The sequence below is a fragment of the Mesocricetus auratus genome, unplaced genomic scaffold (assembly GCF_017639785.1).
Source record: "Mesocricetus auratus isolate SY011 unplaced genomic scaffold, BCM_Maur_2.0 Super-Scaffold_100003, whole genome shotgun sequence".
Taxonomy (NCBI): Eukaryota; Metazoa; Chordata; class Mammalia; order Rodentia; family Cricetidae; genus Mesocricetus; species Mesocricetus auratus.
Genome location: NW_024429188.1, coordinates 73,850,710 through 73,875,883, shown reverse-complemented (window position 1 = coordinate 73,875,883; position 25,174 = coordinate 73,850,710). Strand labels below are relative to the sequence as shown.

Sequence of the window (25,174 nt, the reverse complement as noted above, 5' to 3'; positions counted from 1 at the left end):
TGCCCATTGAGACAAAAGAGCATGACGAGATGGGTGGCGTGGCCAATCAGCGGTGTACGGGGGCGGCCTTCCCGCAAAGCCTGGGCCAGGATACTAATGCCTGCCAGAGGGGGGAACCTACTGGAGGGGGCTGCGGCAGTCTGGCGCGGGAGCGGGCGCGGCGTCAAGTGCAGCTCGGACTCACGGACCTGGCCCATTTACATTTCACTCGTGAGTTTGCAGCTTCCCCTCTCTTCCCTTCTTCCTATCGCCTTCCGCCTAGCCTCTCCTCCGCTGCTTTGCGACCGGATGCCTTAAACACGAGGTGGGACCGAAAGCAAGTGAACAATGAGAGTTCTTCACCTTTGTATAGGGGGGAAGGGGGAAGCATTTGCTGAGAGCTTTCTGTGTGCCGGCCAGCGCGCTTGCACGAACATCCCATTTATTCTTCTCACCAGTCTTGTGATAAAGCGTAGCAATGTGCCCATTTAAGAGAGAGGGGGATGTAAGCACCTAGGTAGTATGGGTAGGAAGCACAGAATTAACAGCTCACACTCCAGCCCTGGCGTCTAACCTCAAAGGGTACTCCTTTTAAACAACCCTCTCTAGTGTCAGATTAAGGGTTAGTAGAGAGAAGCCAAAATGAGGATGAGAGGACCAGTTTAGGGCTGTATAAAAATTAATAAACGGCTGTCTGCAACTTACCGATGAGAAAACTGAGCCACCATGAGCTTGGGCATCTTGTCCTGTATCATGCAGCAAATAAGCAAATAAGCCACTAGCACCCTGGTCTGTTGTAATGTCGATGCCAGCGTTTTCCTCTGTGTTGATGCCAACACTTTGCCCTGCTGGTCTGCCTGGCATTTTCACTCTTACATACGTATCCACAAATTATCTCAGCAGCTTTGCTAAGGTGACGGTTGTGCCGAGGAAGGGGAGTGGGAGACACCAAAAAGAAGAGGAAAGCGACCTTCATGATACCCATTATACCGAGGAGGAAACTGAGGCACTTTTCTGCTCATGTTTTTACACGAAAATAAACCACCTGTTTATAAAAAGTATCAACATGTCTTTAGAATCCCAAAGGAAATCAGACTCAGAGATGACTTACCCAAAATGACAGGATTAAGCCAGAACTTTCAATCCAGAAGTCATGCTACAAACTAACATAATGGCTCCTCAGCTGCCTATCGCAGAATGATTTTTTGAGGGCTTGTTAGAAATGCACACTCCCAGGCTCCAGCTCTGGTGATTTGGCTTTACTGGAACAGGGGATGAAAAATGCCATTTGCATTTTACCTGTTTGTATAATTGATTCTGGATTGTAGTGAGTCTGTGAACCACTGTTCTAAACACCACACCATGCTGAAGGCTATCAGAAAATGGGTCTGCCACTTAAATGTTTGTCCACAGCCAGTTTGTCATGAAACTTAATCCCAGAGCAGAAGTGTCCTACCTTGAGTCCTTGAAAGGATTCGAACACTTTCTGATACCATTGCTCTGTAAATGGTCCTGTGGCCCCCTAACAGTTAAGAACCACTGCCCTACAATCTTCAAAACATCTTCCTCTTTCAACACCTGCTTGAGGAAGAAGTGTGAGAAACAAAACACCATTTGACCTAACCCACACCAGAGCTCTCGGTCGCTGATATAACTCTTTCATTTCCTGGCTCAAGGATAGGTTGCTAGGCTGCCCTTCTGTGAGCTCTTCAGGAGACTTCTCCTTTGCTGGCTTTGGCATCACTGGCCCCAGAGAAGGAGCAACTCCATGGAAACGGCATGCAAGGCTGTCCAGAGCGAATGGGCCGTGAAGGCAGAGGCTAGAAACCTGCTCCATTTCCCTGGCCTTTTGCTTCTTACACAGCAGGTATCACTTCTCTGTGTAGGTGGTAGGTGGCTAGGAGACCCCCTAGGCAGGATTTGCCCTCCACTCCTGGTGCTTGGAAGCCTAGGAACAGTTTGAAACCCTGCAATTGCTGTTGGCTTCATCTTCAACCTGCTAAGGTATTTCACATATTCCTGTCTGCCTTCTTATTTACAACTGCAATGACTAGACTTGCATATGCAACCCAAATTTGGAAGGAAGCACACACTCTGTATAGTACAGCCCTTCGTTGTCGTTCTTCTCTTGGGGACGTGTGTTAGAGGTGGTGGAAGGCAGAGAGTGGTGGAGGCACATAGGAGGCAGGTGGCTCACCTTGCAGAGTTAGGGGGTGGGGCTGGGAGTATCTGGTGGGTTTTCTTCACGCTCTTGCTTCTGTTCCCTTGTACGACGATGTTAGACCACAACCCCACAGCAGACACTTGTTCTGTGTTTCCATTGGCTTCATCACCAAGGTACATATTATGTTGGGCCTGGTGGGCAGAATCAAGGAATTAAAAATAGACCTGCAAGTTCTGATTTAAAAAAATGAAAAGAATGGATTTCGTATAGGTTCTGAGGTTGAAGCAAGGATGTTTTAGAGCAAAGTTACGACCAAGGTCTATTGGGATACAGACCATCTCTTATTGCTTGTCACATGTGTGAGAGTGTGCACCAAAGGATGTTCTAATGAGGTCACATTTTCCAGTTTTGACAAATGAACCTTAAAAGCTCGAGGGTTAGAAGGTAAAGCTTTCGGATGAAATAATAGGCTACTTTTGGCAGCAGGCCTCCTGTGTGCCAGGAACTTCCTATCTGTTATCTCATTTAAACTTCTTGGCAGCTCTACTGACACAGGCATGGAGTACCATTTTTTTTCAGAGAAGAAAATTGAGAGTTTCAAGCAGGCAAAGTAGCTTCTAGACGGCTATACTCCTTGGGAGTGGAAGCAGTGGGATGGGATGCTAGCCCAGGACAGTCAAACTCTAGAACCCATGAATACATTCCTTTTCCAGTTTGAGGGGAAAGCATAAATGCATCTTGAAGGGATGGATATGCAGTTCAGTGGAAGACTATTAGTATGAAAACAATCTGATTTGATCCCTAATATTGAAAAAAAAAGATAAATGAAATCATCCTAATACAAGATCCTAATACAGCCATTGGAACATGTTAGCAATTTTGTCATAATTTTACCTTAGCTGCTGTCACACACCCCCAAATAATAAAGGGATTTAAAACGATAATGATAGTAAGGCTCAGATAGTTGAACAGAATTAGTTAGTCACGGTCATAAAACTAAAGGATGGCAGTGTTTTGTTCCCTACATCATACATCAGTGGAGAAAATAAACATGGCCATCATTAGCCTCTGCTATATCTGGTTTCTGTTTGTTTGTTTGTTTGTTTTGTTTTTCACTACCACCACCACGATGGGCTGTTATGCCTTCACAGAGTATACATTCCTGAAGATCAGTCAAAACCAGATGAAGTGGCATGCAGGAATACATCCAGTATTCTTACAGGAGCCAGGGAAGGTCTTTCTTCTATGAATGTGTATCCTAAACAGTGTTCTAGGAGAACCTCCTCCTGTCAACAGTAGTTTCTCTCCTTAGCCTAAAACACCTGTTTCCACTCCTCCACCTAGGAAAATGTGACTTATTTAAGGACTGTGTCACATTTTTCCTGAGAATTTTTTTCCAGGATGATCTTTTTAATGGACAGAATTGCACATGAATGACATTTTAGTTCTCACTAGAGAAGTAATTACAGAATAGCTTATATACAGAGCAACCATGAGATCTCATAAAAGAACCATGGTCTTACCGCTTCACTGGACAGAATTGTTGGTGTCTGTTCTTTTTATGGGATCATGGTGCATACATTTTCAATCATTCCTGAGAAAATTTTTATTAACACATATTAATTGCACATTTCAGCGCACTGGCAAGTCTTGAAAAATCCTATGAAGAGAGTGACTCCTGACTTTTGCAGATTTCTAGTGTTTGCATGGGGTTTGGTGTAGTGTTACCTTCTATGAATACAGAATACAGCATTTATCAATCATATTTAACCATCCTTCTTATACCCCCTTACCTTCCAAATCCCTAATAATTGCTCTTCTACTTACAGGTCTACAGTTGTTAAGTTTCCACATATAAAAAGAGCATGCCGTGTTTGACTTCCTCTTCATGACTAATTTCACTTAACATAGTAGCATCCTGTTCTTTCCATTCTTCTGCAGATGATAGGTTTCACTTTTTGTGGCTGAGTAATATTCCATTGTACTTGTCTACATAACTCATTTTAATTAGCCATGCATTTGTTAATGGACACTTAGACTAATTATGTAATAATCACTGTGGATAGTGTGGCAACAAACTTGAACAAATTAAGATGTCTCTTTTGTAGGCCTATTTTATTTTTTCCAGGTATATATCAGGAGTGGATAGCTGAACAACTGGCTTTATCTATTTTGACTTTTTTTGAGGAGCCTTCATACGGATACCCATAGTTTCTATGCCAACTTTTAGTCCCATACACAGTGTATAATGGTTGTCTTTTCTCCACATCCTTGCCAGCATTGTGTTTTCAGTGTCCAGGGCAAAATAAATTGTTCTTGTCTTTCTCCTTTGATTGTGATTATTTTTATTTTGTTTTACAGTGTGGTTTAGTCCATTGCTGAATTGTCTACCCCACTAAACTCCCATGTCCTTGAAGACAGGCACCAAATCATATCCTTCATTAGCTCCATAGTGATTTAACAATGACATGAAAGATGATCAATATGTGTTTTTAACTGAGCAAAGGACTGCTTGGGAATTCTCCCAAATGAGCAGATTGATTTAGGACTGAGTCTTAGGATGCCCACCCATGATACCCATCTTCACTAGACTAGCCTGAGTAGTCTTGGTTCCCACATGCTCATTTGATTAGGTTTGTAGTCACAGGAGGTAGATTATAGGGCTTAGATGATAACTGTTCAAGACACACTCCAAGTCCATTCTCCATCCCATACTTTGCAATTAATGTTAGGGTGCCAGGTTCTCCTGGAGGATTATGTTGAGTCTTCGCATGCATAGAAGAAAGATCTCCCTTGGCTTCCTTAGGAACAGTGGATATGTTCCAGCATGCCACTTCATCTGGCTCTAGATCATCTTCAGGAACATGTGCTCCGTGAAGACAGGCAATGAGGTGGGAATAATCTTTTTTGATACTTTTAAAAATTAAAGTCACCATGTCATAGACTTTCAGCAACTTTATGTCATGTTATGTTACTAATCTTTAGAACAACCTTCTGTGTTATTGGTACCACTTTAAGAATGTGAGACAGTGAAATTCCCGCCTTCTCCAGATTACACAGCTAAGAAAGTGATGGAGGCAGAATTCAGTTCTAGATATATTTGTCCTCCAAAGTCTCTTCAAAGACAAATCCATGAGAAAAAATACGAACTTTCTTCCTTGTGTAAAAGGCAGACAATTGGATTTATAAGATTATGTATGAGACATTTAAGGTAAGGTGTTTCTAAATTACTGTTCACTTTTAATCACTCAAAATTGTTTGCATAAATGGTGAAAGGGTAAGGCAGCACAAAAGTGAACCCTCATTACTGCCAGAGGCATTAAAAAAAACCCTGCCACATTCAAGCCCTTGTGACAGAGTACAGATTTGGAGATGACTACAGAATAGTTTTCTCTGCTGATAATTTTATAACTAAAGTAAAAGAGGCTCCAAGAGGCCATTACATTTGTGAAGTCATAAAAAATGTTACTAACAGAAGCAGGGCTTACAATATGGCTGTGGCGAACCATTTCTCTTCAACTAATTCAGACTGCTTTATGGAGTAGATGAACAGATCTGTGTTTTTAAGTGGGCAGGGGCTCAAATGTTATTGAGCTTAGGCTTAGAAGATCTGGAAACCCTTTATTTCATCACTTGTACTTATTAAGACCAAGGTAAGATTTGGAAGGGAGAGCAGTGGAATGTTCCAGGCTCATGTAACTTTGGAGGTGTGGGTGACCAAAGCAGGAAGAGGCAGCGGTGGGCCCCCTTTAGCTCCTGACATATGAAAGTGAGTGTGAGAAGCCCAGAATTATTCCAGAAGAATGTAATAATTGGGCCCCTTGAACCTTTGCCCCTGGCAAGTTCTCAGCCAAAGGATCCCAGGAACACAAGCCTTTCTACTCTCCTGGTCTTGAAGGTTAAGGAGGCAGAAGCTTTAGACTAACATGAAGTGCTGGGAGCAGGGATGTGGTAATAGGCATAAAAGGTAACCCCCCACCAAGAAACGAGCGTGGCTTCAGCAAAGGGGGTGTAAATGATATGGGGAGACAGTAATGATGAAACAGGACCAGAGACCAGGCCCAAGCAGAAGCCAAGTAGGGTGACTCCAACAGAAGCACTCTAAGGCAAGTTGTGAGTGCAGCATCCCAGAGAAGCCTGCGTAGGTTGCACGTGGCACCTGGCTTCTACTCCTCACTCAGGGCCTCAGCCTGAACTCCCATTGTCCCTATCGAGTGGGCCGTATAGCCTACTGACATAACCAGAGTCTCAACCACAGACCACAGTGTCCTGGGTTCTGTGTGAAACTTGCTGTCTGCAATTGTTGCTAGACTTCCTGTTTCTGCCTGCCTGCTGTCCTGCTCAGTATGTGCTCTCGTCATCCTTGTTTCTACCTGGCCAGCTGTATGCTTCCTCCGCAATGTGCCAACTGCCAGCCGCACACTCTCCTCAGACCTCTACAATCCTATCCACCCTATCAACCTCCTCCTTCCCTTCCTTCCTTCCTTCCTTCCCACTCTTCTTTTCCTCCTTCTGTCCTTCCGGACAGGGTTTCAGTTGTGGCTCAGGTGGCTTTTGAAATTCAGATTCAAGTGATCCTACCTCGTCCTCCCATGTAGCTCAGACTACAGGTACAAGCTACTGCATCTACCTCTTGTTTCTTTGATTGTAAAGTTCCTTCCATGTCTTGACCCCCAAATTGCTTATAATACTACTTCTCCATGTCTTAATACTTCTGAAGTGAGGTCTTATGTTTCCCTGGTTGACCTTGAACTTCATAAGTAGTTGAGGATGGTTTTGAACTCATCCTCCTGTCTTTACTTCCTAAGTGATGGGTTACACATATGCATCATTATGTACAGTTTATATAGTGATGGGGAGACAAACACACACCTTCATGAACGGTAGGAAATCACTCTGTCAATTGAGCTACATCCCTTGATTATCATCTATGGGGATCATGACTGGTGCTTCTGGTATGCAGTGAGAAATGACCAGGCAACTGATAAACATCCTCCAGTGGCTAATGTAAATATTAGGATGGATTGAATGGACAGGAATTCTGGCAATTGGGAGCCCAGGAATACCACACAGTCACCATAAACACAGCAGCTTCCAGCCATGCTCCAGGGAAAGGTTTCCCCAGTGTAACAGCTCTGCTTTGGCGGGAGGGCGGGAGGACGGAGAGAGGTGGGGCTTCCCCAGCATTTCTTTCACAGGCTCTCATTCCAGGGACAAAGTGTGTTTCTTTGGCACTGGTTTGGGGGCCAGGGTGTGTTTCTTTGGTTCTGGTTTCAGGGACAAAGTGTGTTTCTTTGACTGGCCCTTTTTTCCTACAGCTAAGACAGACACTAACGTAAAAATTTCTCTAAGCATTGCAGGACAGATGGAAAGGGATTCTGGCAGTTGGAGCCCAGGAATATTACACAGTCACCATTCCAATATAACAGCTCTCTACTCCAGCAGGGGAGGGTTTCCCCAGCAAAGTGGTTACAGTTCTGCTCAGGTCCCTGGGAGTTTAACAACTCAGCTCTGCTAGGGGAAGGTTTCCCCAGCGAAAGCATGAAAAGAAAAAACGTTACACTTCTGCTCTGCTCCAGGGAAAATTGTTCCTTCTCTGTTCTACTCCATTCAGGGATGGATGGTCTCACCTCACCCAAACCACATTCAGGAGATTTTGTAAGCATTTCGACAGATCGGATGGAACAAGTATTCTGGAACTCGGGAGTCACAGAATACTGAGTTTTACACAGCTCAGAGAGAATGTATCCTGGAGCTCAGGAGCCAAGAAATACCACAAGCCACAGTAAGCGAAGCGGCTTACAGCGCTGCTTCAGGGAAAGGCTTCCCCAGTGTATCAGCTCTGCTCCGGCATGAGAGGGCTTCCCAGCTGGGGATGTTTGCCCAGTGTAGCAGTTTTGCCCAGGCAAAGTTGCTACAGTTCAGCTCTGCTCTCAGCAGAGTGGAGGGGAAGGTTTTCCCAGCAAAAGTGTTACAGTCCTGCTCTGCCCAGGGTCGTCTCTGCTCCACCCCAAAAGGTCTTCACCCAAAGCCCAGGGAAGGGGTTTATAGGGAGGGAAGAATCCAGGGAGTCGCTGCCCTCTGTCACAATCACAGAGGCCAGCCTGGCAGCACAAACAGCTACAAGCTGAATAGACACAGGAGTGGTGGGGTAGGAGGTGTTTCCAGGGTGGGGATTGGTCAGATTTCAATCTCCTGCTCAGGGATTGGCTAGTTTTCGGCACAGGGTTTCAGGGCCAAAGTGTGTTTCTTTCTCTGGTTCTTTTTAGCCTTTTGGCTCTAGTTTTTGGGCCAGGATGTATTTCTTTCACTGGCTCTGGTTCCAGGGACAAAGTGTGTTTCTTTGGATCTGCTCAGGGTGTGTTTCTTTGGCTGGCCCCTTTCCCCTACAGATTTATTGGCAGGGAAGAATCCAGAAGGTGGCTGCCTTCTCCAGGGTGGAAAAAAGAGCAGAGATTTTTCAGGGTGGGAATTGGTCAGATTTGAATCCCTGAGCTTGGACAAGCTCAGATATTGGCTGGTTTTGTGCTCAGGGATTGGCTGGTTTTTGTGCTGAGTTTGGTCAGGAATAGAGTGTGTTTCTTTGGCTCTGGTTTCCGTGCCAAAGTGGGTTTCTTTCACTGGTCCTTTTTAGCCTTTGGCTCTAATTTTAGGACCAGGGTGTATTTCTTTCACTGGCTCTGATTTTAGGGACCAAGTGTGTTTCTTTTGCACTGGTTTCAGGTCAGGGTGTATTTCTCTGGTTGCAGGGACAAAGTATGTTTCTTTGGCTCTGCTCAGGGTGTGTTTCTTTGGCTGGCCCTTCCCCCCCCTACAGCTAAGACAGACACACTAATATAAAACATTCTCTAAGCATTGCAGGACAGATGGAAAGGGATTCTGGCAGTTGGAGCTTAGGAATACCACACAGTCACCCTAAGCACAGCAGCTTCCAGCCCTGCTCCAGGGAAAGGTTTCCCAATGTAACAGCTCTGCTCCAGCAGGGGAGGGTTTCCACAGCAAAGTGGTTACAGTTCTGCTCAGGTCCCTGGGAGTTTAACAACTCAGCTCTGCTAGGGCAAGGTTTCCCCAGCAAAAGCACGGAAATGATACACTTCTTTTTTTAAAAAAATTAAAAAAAATTTTAAATAGCTTGTTTTACATGTCAGTCCCAGTTCCCTCTCCCTCCCCTCTTCCCACACTCCCCCATCCCCCCAGCCTCCCACCCTATTGCCAATTCCTTCCACATAGGGGATATCTAGAGTCTGTCCTTTCACTCAGGGTAGGGTCCAGGCACTCCCCTAAGAGTCCAGGCTGAGAGAGCATCCCTCTTTGTGCTATAGGCACATGAAGACAGTTTGTATAGCAGGGATAGACACTGATCCACAGCTCAGGACCCCATAGGTTGCCCAGGCCTTCTCACTGGCACTCACAATCGGGGGGGGGGTCCAGATCAGTCCCATACTGGCCTCCCTGCTGTCGGTCTGGGGTCCAAGAGCTCTCCCCTGTTCAGATCAGCTGTCTCTGCTGGTTTTGCCAGCCCATTCTTTGCCAATTTGCTCATCACTCCTCTCTCTCTGTCACTGGGTTCCTTAGGTTCTGTTCAGTATTTAACTGTGGGTGTTGCCTCTGCTTCCATCAGCCACTGGATGAAGGCTCCAGGAGTGTTATAGACATCAAGTTCACTATCAGGAATGGGTATTCAAGGTGGTCTCTCCACTATTGCTTAGCTTGTCAATTGGTGTCATCCCTTTAGATGACTAGAGGTCACTCTGGTGCCTGATCTGTCTTCTAACCTATGATTCCCTCTTCCCCATATTCTACCCCCCACTCAACCTTCCTGTTCCCCCATGACCTACTCTCTCTTCCTCTTCTCTCCCTCTCTTCTTCCCAGCTCCCACTCCCCCCCTCGCCATGTTCCCCATCCATTCAGAGGATCTTGTCTCAATCCTCTTCTCTTGGATACTATGCATATCTTTTAGGTTCTTTCCTGGGAAACCATACACTTCTGCTCTGCTCCAGGGAAAGCTGTTCCTTCTCTGTTCTGCTCCATTCAGGTGATAGATGGCCTCACCTCACCCAAACTTCATTCAAGAGATTTATTGGTAGGGAAGAATCCAGGAGGTGGCTGCCTTCTCCAGGGTCGAAAAGAGCACAGATTTTCAGGGTGGGCATTGGTCAGATTTGAATACCCGAAGTGGTACAAGCTCAGAGATTGGCTGGTTTTGTGCTCAGGGAATGGTTGGTTTCATGCTCACTGATTGGTCAGTTTTGTGCTCAGGGATTTTTTTTGTACTGAGTTGGTCACACGTAGAGTGTGTTTCTTTGAGTCTGGTTTCAGGAGCAAAATGAATTTCTTTCATTTGCCTATTTTAACCTTTTGGCTCTGGTTTCAGGGCCAGGGTGTGTTGTTTTGGCTATGGATTTCAGGACCAAAGTGTGTTTCTTTGGCTAGCCCCTTTCCTCCACAAATTCTCAAATATCAGTAGAGCTCAAACTGAGAAACCACACTATATTATGTAGCTATACATGTAAAAGGTAAACCCTGAAATTTTCCAGGTATTGGGCCACACGGCATGAAACTCCCAGAAGCAGCTGCTGTTTCCTTCCTTCAGTTAGGGAGGAGTAAGGTGTTGTCATGAGACAGATATAGTTTGGGCAGTAATCTTCAGAGGTAGGAAGGAAGATGTTTTCACCCCCAGAAAGCTTTGCCTGCAACTTTTAACATCTTAAACATGTTTTGATGGGGAGAGGGCTGAATCAATAAAGGGATTGTTCTGAAAAAGTGAGTATCCAAGCTTGGATCCCTATCACCCACATAAAAATGCCAGGCATGGTGGCACATGCATGTAATCCTCGTGTCTGGAAGGCAATGACAGAAAGATCTATGGTAAGCTATTCTTGCCAAATTGGTGCACTCCAGGTTCAGTGAGATACCCTTGTTCAAAAAAATAAGTTGGAGACCTGTAGCAGACAACTAGCTTCAATTTCTGGCCTCTACATGTATACACATGCATGCACACATACATACACATGAACAATAACATAAACATACCACACACACATCAAAAAATTGTGGAATGGAGCCTGCAATTCTGGTTGTACACTTGCTTGGCACACAGAAGGCCCGGGTTCAACCTGTAGCATAGCAAAAAGTAGTTTTGGAAAGAGAGAAAGAACTTACTCATCTAGTAGGTAATAAAATGCAAAGTTGTGATGAACCAACAGTTCAGCACAGGACCAAGGTTCAGTTCCTAGGCCCTTCTCAGGTGACTCAGACTGCCTGTAACTGCAGGAGATCCAGTGTTCTCCTCTGGCCTCTGTATGCATGCACAGACTCATGAATGCACAGCTTTTATGATAAAAATTGAATACAATAGGCTTTTAAGACCTCTTTCCAGATTATCTATGATTTTTAATCATACGTTTTTGTTTGGATTTTCCTGTGTCACAAATGTACCACAGAGGTGACTTATCAAGAGAAATAAATCAAAATTTTGATGGTTGTTGAATTATTAATTTCCTAAGGGCATGTCTGTTCTTAGGTACTGTCAAAAGTGTTTCCTGACATGTGAGTTTCTTGTGGTTCTGTGTCAGAACAAACCAGGAAAACACTTGCTGAAACATTGAAATGGTCAGCCTAACTTCTTGTCTCCTTTTGCTAGTTTCTTCCACCATCAGCATCCAATTGTCCTCAGCATGGGCGAACAGAACAACTCTTCTGGGAAGGAGCTTCAACACAGGACACGAGCAGAAGTTCCAGGAAAGAAAAGCTGGCACTCGCAGGCCTACACCCTTGGGGCCATTTCCAACTTTGTGTCTACTTTTCTGACCTTTCCTATCTATAAGGTTGTGTTCCGGCAGCAGATCCATGCTATGGCAGTGTCAGAGGCTGTGCGACAGCTTTGGCATGAAGGCCCTCAGTACTTTTACCGGGGCATCTACCCCCCTCTTCTTTCCAAGACCCTGCAAGGGACTCTGTTATTTGGCACTTATGATAGTCTGCTGGGCTTTCTCTCCCCGGTTGGGCCACACTCCCTTGGACAGCGCTGGACTGCAGGGCTCATGTCTGGTGTGGTAGAAGCTGTGGCACTCAGTCCCTTTGAAAGAGTACAAAACGTGCTGCAGGATGCTCGCAAGCAAGCTTGCTTCCCTAGCACCTTCAGCATTCTCAAGGAATTCAATTCTTATGGGCTTTGGGGGCGGCTGTCCCTAGGCTATTATCGTGGTTTCTGGCCAGTCCTTGTCAGAAACAGCCTGGGAAGTGCTCTCTATTTCTCCTTCAAGGACCCAATCCAGGATAGCTTGGCAAGGCAAGGCCTGCCCCACTGGGTTCCTGCTTTGGTGTCTGGTAGTGTCAATGGAACAATCACCTGCCTGGTCCTGTATCCTCTGATTGTGCTGGTTGCCAATATGCAGTCTCATATTGGATGGCACAGAATGCCAAGCCTATGGGCCTCTGCACAAGATGTGTGGGACTCTCGAGGTCGAAAAATACTCCTGATTTATAGGGGAGGATCTCTGATCGTTCTCAGGTCCAGTGTGACATGGGGCCTCACTACTGCTATCCATGACTTCTTGCAGAGAAAGGCTCACAGCAAGAAAGAGATGAAAGACTGACTAAGGAAGTGTGACCATGGCATCTTTGTTGTCAGTCTTTACTTGTTGGTTGTGTATAGTGTATTTCTTTGGCTTGGTTACCTAATACAACCATTTAGTACCTGTAATTTGTCACTGCATGGGAGAAGCTCCTAACTTTCCACCTGTTAGTCATAGACAAAGCCTATCGGGACTCCTTAGTCAAAGAAACAATGTCTCCCTGGTCTATACACAGCTTCAGCAGCTTCAGAACCTGGAGCCTTTAGCAAGCTGTAGCCCATATTAAAAGTAATTCTTTTAAGGAACTGTTTTAGTAAGAGGAAACTTTAAAAGAAGACCCTACTTGGGTACTGTGAGTCTGGGGTCCTTCTACCTGGCCTCCTGACCAAACTGAGTGGAACTCCAGTTTCAACGAACTGTACTAGACTTCGAGGAAAACTTCCGAGATGCCTATATTTGCCTGACATTGCTCACTGCCTCTACCACAGCCACTCTCACGTCAAGCTATGGGTCCCACTTTCCGGGTACCTGCTCTGATGACAAATCCTCGATTAGGCCCACTTCAGCCCATCAGGTGCCCCAAGAACTGATGATGATGATGATGGAAATGGGAATGAGAAGAGATTTGCTGCCTGGATAGAAAGAATAAAGACTTTGAAGTAAGAGATTTAATTAATTTAACTTCATGGCAAATAGAGAAAAATATTATGGTTTGTATTATCTGTTAGGAATATATATATGTAAAATGATTACATTGCCTACAAACCATTTACGTTTCCATGAGAAACCTGGACCAACATGACCATATCTCTTCACAATTAATTGCTACTTTTGTTGATGTGGACAACTATATAGTAACTACAACATAGTGATCTCAGCCTATCATTCAAAGCCATTGCTAATATGGACCCCATATAATTTTCTGCATATTATTACACCATATGCATGGACTGCATATGTCAGCCAAATGCAGTGCTTTTCTCTCCCCAAACATCCCATGATCTTACCCAAGGCCATACTCGGCCCCACACTGTCTCTCCACTTGCACTGCCCCCTACACACTAAAAGGCCTCCAATTTCCAAAAGTCCAGCTCCAATGCTACTGTCTATATGGAGCCCCTTCTCTATATTCCCCTGCCTGAATGTGACATTAGTTTTGTGAACACCCCGTTCCAACAGTTCATCAACGTGCACTGATTCCACTATGTCACTGATCCCATGTGGCCCTATGTTCTTGCTTTTCTTCAGTACCTCCTACTAGACTGTAAACTTCTTGAAAGCAGGGATTCTTGTATGCATTTTTAAAATTCTCCATTGTGCCTAGGTGCTCAAGAAAGTTGGTGAATTATTGAATTATCAAGCTGTGATATGGTCTATATCCTCAGGGTGCTATCCCTATTACATGAAGATAATGTTACTGACTCATTGTCAATAAGACACATGCCTTTGGGATGTGTTTGTTTTCTTTTAATAGTGGATTTAGTTTTGTGCTAATGATGCCAATGATAACAATGACAACAATAATAAAATTACCTTCAACCAGAGTATTTGGTGAGTTTGTGTTATTTACAGCATGCTGGCTAGTATAACAACTTTAGCGCCAAAATTTCACAAACAGAATCACATTGTATAGCTGTCCTACTCCTTTTATCTCTAGAATTTTTAGTGTTTCCAAGATGGCACATGTTTCAGTCCTGGCTTTATACACGATATCATGATAAATTCCTCCACCTGCACCTCCTCACTGAACCAAAGTTGTCCTTCATAAGGACCTACCTGACTAGGGATGAAAATTCATCTAAATACTATAGGCATTAAAGTCAGGACTTTTAGGTCATAAGAATGCTAGTCTTTAAGTACAGAAAGTGGCCTTCCTGAAGTGCTGTAGATGAACTTCCATACAGTGAATGAGAGTTGGCTGGAACAGCCCTTTTAGACTTTCTTACCTGCAGATTCTACATCCTTGCATTCCACAATTATGGCCAAATTATTTTGGGAGAGGATTACATATGTATTGAACATGTGCAACTCTTTTGCTTGTTATTCATCCAAACATGGTGTAACAATAATTTACAGAACACTTAACCTTGTATTAGATATTATAAACTAACTAGAAATGATTTAAAACATATGGGCTAGAGCAGGGCATGGTGGTCCATAACTGTAATCCTTACTAGGGACGTGGGGTGGGAGGATAAAGTGTTCAGGGACACACTAGGCTACATAATTCCAGGACAGCCTGGGCTGCATAAGATTGTGACAAGTTCTCCTCCATCCTCATGAAATAATAAACGAATCGAAATAAAAATAAAACAATAAAATGTTTCATGCAAATAGAATTACACAATTTTTGAAAATATTGGACTTCAGCAGTGACAGGTTTTGGTATTCTCAGAGAGTCCTGGAAACAAATCCCCATGGATACTGATGAATGTCAATGCTTGTCCACTCAAAGAAGTGCAATACATACTCAGACAAAGAAAGGAAAATTAGAACAGCAGCTAGTTATGCTGATGCCTAACTTCCAGGAGAAAATATTGTTCACAATGATGTGTAACTAGCTGAAGAGCAATAATGAGCACTATCCCCCCATATTTTTATTCAAAAGATGCATTTACTTCCAAGTACACTGTGGATTCACCAGTGTCACTGATTCAATCTATATCCCTTTCTTCTCTCTAACAATTTATTATGAATAAATTTGAGCTTATAGATAATTTTCATGAATAAGGATAAAAGAACATCTATATATCCTTTCTCAGATCAACCTATAAACACTTTATCTCATTTGCCATATTATAAGGGCATGCATTCTGTCTATACACAGAGAAATATTTTTTCCTAGGCTGAGAATTGCATACATTCACTTTTTTTGAGGTAGAGCTTCTCTGTGTATCCCTGGTCATCCTAGAACTTGATCTATAGACCAGGCTGGCCTCAAACTCAGAGATTCAGTGGTAGAGCCCTTACCTAGCATCCTCAAGGACATCCTCAGCACCATAAAATATGTAAATGCATAAAAATGGAGCTATTGCCAATTGTAACCCAGGTCAGCCTTGAACTACTTATATTGACTAGGATGACCTTTAACTTCTGATCTTCCTTCCTCCATCTCCCAAGTTCTGGATTACAGGTGTTCACCACCATGCCCCATTTATACGATTCTGGAGATAAAACCCAGACCCTTGTATATGCCTGGAAAGCACTTTAACTGAGTTACAGCCCCAATCCTGACTGCAAAGTATTATAAAATGAAAACTCACATAACATGTTTTAAGACTAATTCGTGGTAATTGTTTAAATTTACTCTAATCGCTTTATGCATACTTAAGTTTTAAATGTGTATATTGAAATTTGAAGCTGTGGAATTATAAACAAAAATTTGCAACCAAAGCATGGCATAATTTATATGTTTTTAAAAATTGGTTCACATAAAAACCTCAGTAGTTTTGTCAAATTACACAGCCCTATCAATTTTCCCACATAAACCTTTTCAGTAAAATTTAAGACTCCAATTACTGTGTTGTCAACATTAACATTTCATTTTGTGATGATACTATAGTCATTTTTATGATATTTGAAAGGTTACTTTTACAACTTGAGATCAACAAAATAAGGAGTTAATAAACATGTGTTTAAAGACTTATTAAATCTAGAGGTTAACAGCAACATACAAGTGGGTTAACAATAAGCAACAATATATAAAATATGATTCAGCCATAAAGAATTACAGCATGTGTACACAAACACAAGTGTCTCTGGGTTATTTTTGTAGGAATGGAATTACTGGTTTGTGGAGTGTGTACACTTCAAATTTAACTGAATGCCGTCTAACATTTTCTAACAGAATGCACGAATTTCTACCCTTACAATCCATGTTCAACAGTTTCTGTTGCACCACCTTCAGGACAATTCTTGGTATTACCTGACATTATTTTTCCAACACAGTGGAGGTAAAATGAAGTCCCTGCTCTGACACTTCCGATTATTAATACTGTTGAGCATATTTTCAAATGCCTGTTGTACATTAGGATTTATTCTTTTGCGAATCATTTATTCAAGGAATTTTGTCACTTTTTCAAATTTACTAAGGGGAGTTACTTGTTGTAACTTCAGTCCTTTGTCTTTTACGCATGCTGCATACAACCTTCCTCACATGGTCACTTATTTTGTCATTGCCTTTATGTTTTCTACTGATAACTATCATTTGTCACATTGTTCATCTGTTCTCTTTGCAGTAAGTGATTCGTGTGTGTGTGTGTTTCCCCAAAGAAATCCTTCTTCGAATATAAATATTCTTAGGTTTACCTTTCACATTTATCTCTCCAGTATACTCAGAATTATTTTTGTGCAATACGTAAGGACATTGGTTAGAGACAGAGTGCTTTCCTTGCATGTTCAAGACCTAGCGTGGAAACACTATGAGGCTAGAGGTCCATTTTCATATTTTTTGATAAATATCCAGGTATCCTAGTATCATGTGTTGAAAAATCTTTCTCTTCATACTCAATTATGATGGAATCCCACTAAATATGAAGCATATAAATGTATAAAATTAGGACAGCTTGCAGCCTTGCTGTTCTGTTCTACTGTTTTACATGTCTAAGTTTGTGCCATCATGCCATTGCCTTATGATTGTAGTTTTAAAAAGATGTCTTAATGTCTTGCAGTCCAGTAGGGAGACTCTTCCCATATTATTCTGGTTCCTCCAGAGTTCAACTCTTCACACTATCTACAAAAACAAGCACAGAGATTTCATTTTCCCAAAAGATGCTGAGACTTTAATTTTAGGGTAAGTAGCAGAAGTGTAACATTTTTTTTCTTTTCATGCTTTTGCTGGGGAAACCTTCCCCTAGCTTAGCTGAGTTGCTGAACTCCCGGGGACCTGGGCAGAACTGTAACCACTTTGCTGGGGAAACCCTCCCTGCTGGAGCAGAGCTGTTACATTGGGAAACTTTTCCATGCAGGAGGGCTGGAAGCTGCTGTGCTTATGGTAGCTGTGTGGTATTCCTGGGATCCTGACTGCCAGGATCCCTTTCCATCTGAGCTGCAATGTTTAGAGAATTTTTTATATTAGTGTCTGTCTTAGCTGTAGGGAAAAAGGGCCAGTCAAAGAAACACACCCTGAGCAGAGCCAAAGAAACACACTTTGTCCCTGAAACCAGAACCAAAGAAATGCACCCTGGCCCTGAAAACCAGTGCCACAGCAACCCACCTTGTCCCTGGAATCAGAGCCAGTGAAAGAAACAGACCCTGGCCCTAAAGCAAGAGCCAAAAGGCTAAAAAGGACCAGTGAAAGAAACCCACTTTGGCACAGAAGCCAGAGCCAAATAAACAAACTCTTTCTCTGACCAAACTCAGCACAAAAACCAAACAATACGTGAACATGAAACCAGCCAATATCTGAGCTTGTCCAACTTCGGGTATTCAAATCTGACCAGTCCCCATCCTGAAAATCTCTGTTCTTTTCCACCCTGGAGGGGGCAGTCACCTCCTGGATTCTCCCCTGCCAATAGATCTCTTGAATGTGGTTTGGGTGAGGACAGACCATCTATTGCCTGAATGGAGTAGAACAGAGAAGGAACAACTTTCCCTTGAGCAGAGCAGAAGTGTAATGTTTTTTTTTTCTTTTGGTGCTTTTGCTGGAGAAACCTTGTCCTAGCAGAGCAGAGTTGTTGAACTCCCAGGGACCTGAGCAGAACTGTAACCACTTTGCTGGGAAAATCCTCCCCTGCGGAAGCAGAGCTGTTACATTGGGAAACCTTTATCTTCAGCAAGGCTGGAAGCTGCTGTGCTTATGGTGACTGTGTGGTATTCCTGGACTCCAGACTGCCAGGATCCCTTTCCATCTGCATTGCAATGCTTAGACATTTTTTATGTTAGTGTCTGTCTTAGTTGTAGGGAAAAAGAGCCTGTCAAAGAAACACACCCTGAGCAGAGACAAACACACTTTGTTCCTGCAACCAGAGCCAAAGAAATGCACCCTGACCCTGAAACCAGTGCAACCCAAACACACTTTGTCCTTGGAATTAGAGTCAGGGAATGAAATACACGCTGGTCCTAAAATTAGAGCCAAAAAGGCTGAAAAGGACCAGGGAAAGAAACACACTCTGCCCCTGACCAAACACAGCACAAAAAACAATGAATCCCTGAGCACGAAACTAACCAATCCGTGAGCATAAAGCCAATCATTCCCTTAGCATGAAACCAGCCAATGTCTGAGCTTATCCAAGCTCAGGGATTCAAATTTAACCAATCCCCACCCTGAAAATCTCTGCTCTTTTGCATCCTTGAGAAGGCAGCCACCTCCTGGATTCTTCCCTGCCAATAAAGCTCTTCAATGTGGTTTGGGTGAGGTAAGACCATCTATTGTCTGAGTGGAGCAGAACAGATAGGGAACAACTTTCCCTGGAGCAAAACAGAGCAGAAGTGTAACATTTTTTCTTTTCATGCTTTTGCTGGGGAAACCTCCCCCTAGCAGAGCAGATTTGTTGAACTCCCAGTGACCTGAGCAGAACTTTAATCAGTTCGGAAACCCTCCCCTGAAGGAGCAGAGCTGTTACATTGGGAAACCTTTCCTGGAGCAGGGTGCTTTGCTTAGGGTGACTGTGTGGTATTCCTGGGCTCCCGACTGCCAGGATCCCTTTCCATCTGAGCTGCGTTCCTCACCTCCACTGAAACTGTTCAAACAGTAGCTTTAAAAGTTCCTCTAGGAACTGATCGCCCACCCCTCCGGTTAGGCTTCCTCCTAGCGATAGAATCCAACAGTGGTCCATGTCTCAATTAACAGTTAAAAGGTTAAAAGTTTAGACATAGTTGGAAAACCTCATTATGCACATAGACCATAGAGTTCTGGGCAGGTAAAAAAGGGTAAGCGAGCCATTAAAATATACTCTAACAAAACTCTGAGTTAAGTCCAGTGAATGATAGATAGGCCTCCTTCTCTGGCTTTGCATCCGGCATGCTGCACCCCATATAGGGAGAGATTTACCCCTGAAGATATTATGTTTGGAAGACCTCCCCCACTGTTTCCCAGGCTCAGAGACCAGCATTTGGCAGTTCTCCCTAGTCATTCCTTTCTCAAGTCACTACAAGCCTTCCAGTTCTCCTTAAAGCATTTTCACTGGACTGTGTGAGAGAGACCCTGCCAAACTCTGAGTCCACTACCTGTTTCTTCTTGTTTCTGGAGATATAGTCTTGCGTTAAGCTAGTATCCAAAGAGACACTGAAGTCTATACACAGTGATTTCCTCCACTCCTGTGGCTATGAAAGTAGCTGGCATTACATCATGAAGCAACCAATCCCAATTCAAAAGAACAGAAACCATGGAACACAATGCTTATTTTACTGTCTTTACACTATGGACCCCTTAAAGCAAAGGTATCATTGGACTCCAGGCCCTTCCAATGCCTATCCCTTCACCTTCTTCTTCTTCTTCTTCTTCTTCTTCTTCTTCTTCTTCTTCTTCTTCTTCTTCTCTTTATTACTATTCATAATAATGTTATTATCTTTTCTTTTGGAGAGATTCATACCTGTGTGTGATACTTTGAACAAGGACACTATCTATTCTCTCCTTTCCAATTCCTTGTCTATCCCCAAATGCAACAATTCCCTCCCTACTTCATGTGTTTTCTTCTTTAAAAACATCTGCTGGAACATGGTAGTCTCTCAGAAGCCTCATCTTTGAAGAAAACTGTCTCTCCCTTTCCCAACAACCATCAACTGTCAGCAGTTCTCAACTGGGGGCAGGGATTTTTGACTTACTTCCCTCTCCATGTTGAGATTTTGTCTGATTTAGTTTTTTGTAGGTCTTGTACATGTAGTTACAGCAACTGTCAGTTCAAATGGTGCAGTTGCAGTTGTGTTCAGAAAACACTATTTCACTGTAGCAACCCACTGTCTCTAGATCTTAAAATCTTTCTGCCTCTCTCCAGTCACAATCCCTGAGCCTTGGGAGGAGGTAACTTCAGTCTACATAGTTTTCATCTTCTGCTTCTTGTAGGCTAAACAAAGCACTAGGTGAAAGGTTGTGTCAGAATCTCTTGTGATTATTCGAAACTAATTCTTCTCAAGTTCAATGGCACAAAAAGTCTAAAATCTAAATGCCACATACTTGAATAGGAAATGTTCAGGAGTAGGTGGCCCCAAACCACTGACCCCCACATCTGCCCAATTAGCAGTGCAGGGATTAGAACAGAGGTTACTGAGCATAGGTTCAAAACTGGTCATCACAGTATAGTCCCTTCCCAAGGCTATAAAAATCCAAGAATTCAGCATACAACTCGTTCAGTTTGGCCCTCAAAGACCATATATTAAAATCTAACTGGATAAGTGGTAGCTGTTTAATGCCAGGCTGAGGAATGGATGTATTTGTAAAGAAGGAATTATGGACCCTAGGTTAAAGCTGTGGAAGGGGAGAAGAACTAAACTTTGCCATCAGATTTTTCCATGACATCATCAAGCCTTGGTAAGGCAGGTACGAGGTACACTGAGGTACTAAACTGAGCAGAGAATAGTCACTAGACCTGGGGATGGGGCGTGGCAAGTCAGGACTTGTCGTCCAGTCAGAGAGGCCTGTGCAGGGCTTATGTCTGGACTAGCTGTCCGCTCATAAGGGGATGGGCGGGGTCCAGAGGCGGGACCTGTTGAAGAGTTTATAAGCGTGGGGCTGCGCCCAGGAACACCAGTCTGATCTTTGAGCTGCAGGCTTAACGTTGTCTTAACACGAGGTTGGAGACACCAGGTAAGAACCCGTGGCTCAGTGCCTCTGCTGGCGCGTGCACCAGTGCTTTCGCTCTTTCAGGCTGAGGGTGTTCTGTCTGCGCATCTGAATTCGCAGAGGCTTTGTTTCTCGCCACCGCAGGGAGCAGTCCCGGGGTTCTCACTGTGGGAGAGGAGGTAACTAAGGCTGGAAAGAGAGTAGAGGCGGGTGGGAAACGGCCTTCTAGGGTTGCCTCTCGCCCTTTTGTCCCTTAGGCTGGGCGCTGGGCAGCGGAAAGTAAATGTACAATCCAGACAAATGCCCCCACCCCGCCCCGCCCTGCAGTTAGAAATGTGTGAATCCCACTTTCCCCAGCTTTGAGCTTGGCGCTGTTCACCCAGTAAAGGAAGACCTTAGAATACCCTTGATTGGACAGGAATGTGTTTGGGATGTGTGGAAGCTTCGGGGATGGGGGTGGGGGTGGGCGTTTCTCCATTCTAATCTGGTCACTAGATTGTGTTCTACCCCTAAGAGTTCGGCCTTCTGATTTTTGGGATCTTTTCCATTGTCTATTTCTGTCACATTTGAAATTTAGAGGACCCCAGGGATTTCACCATGTCCTGTCTTTGTATCATGCTTATTCTTTTAACAGTGCAAACAGTTTGAAGTAAAACTTAACTCTGTTTGGTTTACCTGAGTCTGCGCCTAATTAGCCCCCCCGCCATTCGTTTACTAAGGCTGCAAGAAGATATCATGAGACTTGTAGTTGCCAGTGTCATTTACTGACACCAGAAATGGGCTAATGCTTTGCAATCAGAGTACTCTAAGAAAAACATGACTTTGTTTTCTTGTTGAAAATCACCATGCAAAATATTCATGGATAGTAAAAAATACTCAATATTTGCTGTTATTCTTAATCTGATCAGAGTTCTAATAGGTAACTTTTTGTTGTTGTTCTTTCTTTCAGTCAAGATGAGTGATAGACCAGACTTGTCAGAAGTGGAAAGATTTGACAGATCAAAACTGAAGAAAACTAATACTGAAGAAAAAAACACCCTTCCATCGAAGGAAAGTAAGTAGTGGGGGTTCCTAGTTGAGAGGAACAGTGATGGAAGCTGGCATAGTCTGTTAACCAACCTATGTTCTATTAAATTTTCCACAAACTAAATAATAATTAGTGCCCTCTTATACTTTGCAGTTTAAAATAACCAATAGCTGATTTTGTTATTGGGGCTATGTAAGTGTTCCTGCACAATAGGAATCAGGAGTAATAATAACAATAGTAGTAGTAGTAGTAGACACCAGTAGTACAAAGAAAGAAAAACTACTTTCTTGTTGAAAATTACAAAAATCACATTAAAAGCAATCTTGGAATATTTGATCACTAGGAAAAACCCTGTGTGCACTTTTAATTGTGTCATATTTCCCTGCATCTACAAATTTGGGCCTGCAATCTTGTCCTGCTAATGAACTCTGCAGATGCTGTGTTTCTGATCTATTCTACCTAATGACAAATAAAATGGGATAAGTTCAGATCTCGAATACACTGTTGTTCCCAGACTCTGGGAGTACTGTTAATCCCTAGAGTTACATCTTACTGGAGAACCTCAAAAACTAATTCACAAATGCTGTGCTTTTCCTTACACCATCATTATTTGAGAGTTCTAAAACTAGACAAAACTGCATTTAAAGCTTCCTTATTGTATTGTGATAGATGTATTAGAAGAAGATAATTCATTTACATTTTAGTCTCATATAATAGCAGCAGCATAAATCTACTTCAAATGGAATATAAAACCCAGAGTTTAAATAGATGTTAAATTTTAATACTTATTTAATATTAAATCTTAATAGATATTAAGATGGCTGATGTGTACGCTCATATAACTGTGAGAATTTGTGAATGGTACCTTGATGTTCTGAATTTAGAGAATGTATGATAGCCGTTTAAAGATTTAGCACAGATTCTTTTTAATGGTATTGGGTTTCAATCCCCATGTCTTAGTTCATGCTAGGCAAGCACTGTACTCCTGAGCTCCACCACACGATCTGGTAGCAAAACTCTAGGAAGAAACTAAATATACTAGAAAAAGTCTCTCCTAACCTTATTTTTATGTTTCTTTTTATCTTTAGCCATCCAGCAAGAGAAAGAGTATATTAAAAGATCATAAGATGAAGACCTTCTTAGAAGAGTAGCTTCACCATTGCCTGACAGTTTTGAGGTTTTAGGCAGTTATTGATTGATGGATTCTCATCTTTACTACCTTGGCTGAAATGTCACCATTTGTCAATGATAATTAAATATGGTTTGAAACTGCCCACTGGTGTGTAAATTCCATTGCCAATTGTCTTACTATCATTGTTGGCCTCGTTGCATGTGGTTTTTCATTTGCTGCAGGGAAAGACGATTTTACTCTACAGTGGGTACCGCAAGTGCTTCATCATCTTTGTGAAGTTGTATGCACTGCAGCTCCTCTAGTTTATTTTCTCTTTTAAAAGATATTTTATTAAAAAAAAAAGAGCTTAAGGGAGAGTACAAGCATCTACATGAGAAAGGGGAAGAGAATAGATTTCACATGTTTACTAGCAATAGGTAGGTTTGGGAAGAAGAGGGAACAGGTAGAGGTGAAAAAAAAAGATATTTTATTTATTTATTGTGTATACAGTCTTCTGCCTGCATGCCAGCAGAGGGCACCAGATCTCATTCAAGGCGGTTGTGAGCCACCATGTGGTTGCCAGGAATTGAACTCAGGACCTCTGGAATAACAGTCAGTGCTCTTGACCGCTGAATCATCTCTCCAGGCCTCTAGTTTATTTTCATTCCTAATGTAACACTAAATGAAACATAATCACAAACTTCCTATGGCACATTCTTGGTATTCTAAAGCATGAGATTACACGAGAGTACTTTTTTCTATTAAAAATGATTGGAGGAAAACCTTTTGAGCATATTACACTTACGTGAAATGTAAGGTGGTAACGAGAACTAATGCCCTTACTTAGGAATGAAGGAGTGGAAACACGGGACATAAAATGATCTGTATAGGATGTTTCACTGCGGCAACTGATGCTGGTCAGCTGGAGCTGAGAAATTAGCGATGATTAAGAAGAGACCAGCACCACTGAGGTGAAATGTTCTGGAAGTGTTTCCTGACAATCAGCACACAGAAGCTGTGTTCCAGAGGTGGCCAAGGTTGTGCTTAGCATTGGCAGCCAGACTTGGTAATGTGTAAGAGTCACACCCAGGTGGTACTGGTTTTGAAGGCATGAAGGGGTCATGGAAATCTTACGTGGCTTGGCACTTTGAGAGGCCAGGAGAGGCCATTGGTGAAGGTTCAGCCTCAGTGGCAGTTGAAGGCCCAGAACTGAAGGGGTCTTGCAGAGATGTTAAGGCTTGGCACCACGATGAGTGCCTATAAGTGTCTATTAGTGAAAGTGCAGCTCAGTTGCAGCAAGGGACCCCAGCATTTTGGAGTTGCCAGTACCGTGGGATGACCACTAAGAACAGCAGTAACAGTAGAATGGAACCAGCTGGAGACTAGAAACCAAGCTGTGTGCGCTGCAGCGGGAAGAACCAGAGAAGTGACCCAAATCCCTTGGAGGAGCCCAGAGATTGTGAGTGAATTGAGTTAGTTATACTTCTGGAGTTTGGTTTGGTGTGTGATTTGGTTGTGACTGTGCCCTGATTCTTCTCACTTGAAGTAAGAAACTATTTACTTAATTAAAAAATAGTGAATAAGCCATTTATTTAC

General features: G+C 43.0%; 2 protein-coding genes across 6 annotated transcripts; both read left to right on the top strand.

The window, feature by feature from the left end:
* Positions 1 to 78: 78 nt before the first annotated feature.
* On the top strand, positions 79 to 14,265 carry Slc25a53 (solute carrier family 25 member 53). 3 transcript variants are annotated; one of them, XM_040744445.1, is made up of 3 exons: positions 114 to 210; positions 4,950 to 5,034; positions 11,788 to 14,265. In XM_040744445.1, exons 2-3 carry the CDS (start codon positions 5,030 to 5,032, stop codon positions 12,740 to 12,742), a joined length of 960 nt encoding a protein of 319 aa, XP_040600379.1. In that variant the 5' UTR covers positions 114 to 210; positions 4,950 to 5,029; the 3' UTR covers positions 12,743 to 14,265. The 3 variants fall into 3 exon arrangements, with proteins under 3 accessions (XP_040600380.1, XP_040600379.1, XP_040600381.1); XM_040744446.1 differs by lacking the exon at positions 4,950 to 5,034 and having other exon boundaries at positions 79 to 210; XM_040744447.1 differs by lacking the exons at positions 114 to 210; positions 4,950 to 5,034 and adding an exon at positions 5,057 to 7,928.
* Tmsb15b (thymosin beta 15B) lies at positions 117 to 23,740 on the top strand. Of its 3 annotated transcripts, none has more exons than XM_040744448.1 (3): positions 117 to 210; positions 22,390 to 22,494; positions 23,556 to 23,740. In XM_040744448.1, the coding sequence occupies exons 2-3, from the start codon at positions 22,395 to 22,397 to the stop codon at positions 23,591 to 23,593; spliced, it is 138 nt and encodes a 45-aa protein (XP_040600382.1). In that variant the 5' UTR covers positions 117 to 210; positions 22,390 to 22,394; the 3' UTR covers positions 23,594 to 23,740. The 3 variants fall into 3 exon arrangements, with proteins under 3 accessions (XP_040600382.1, XP_005076768.1, XP_040600383.1); XM_005076711.4 differs by lacking the exon at positions 117 to 210 and adding an exon at positions 21,329 to 21,464; XM_040744449.1 differs by lacking the exon at positions 117 to 210 and adding an exon at positions 21,509 to 21,619.
* The last annotated feature ends 1,434 nt before the right edge of the window (positions 23,741 to 25,174 follow it).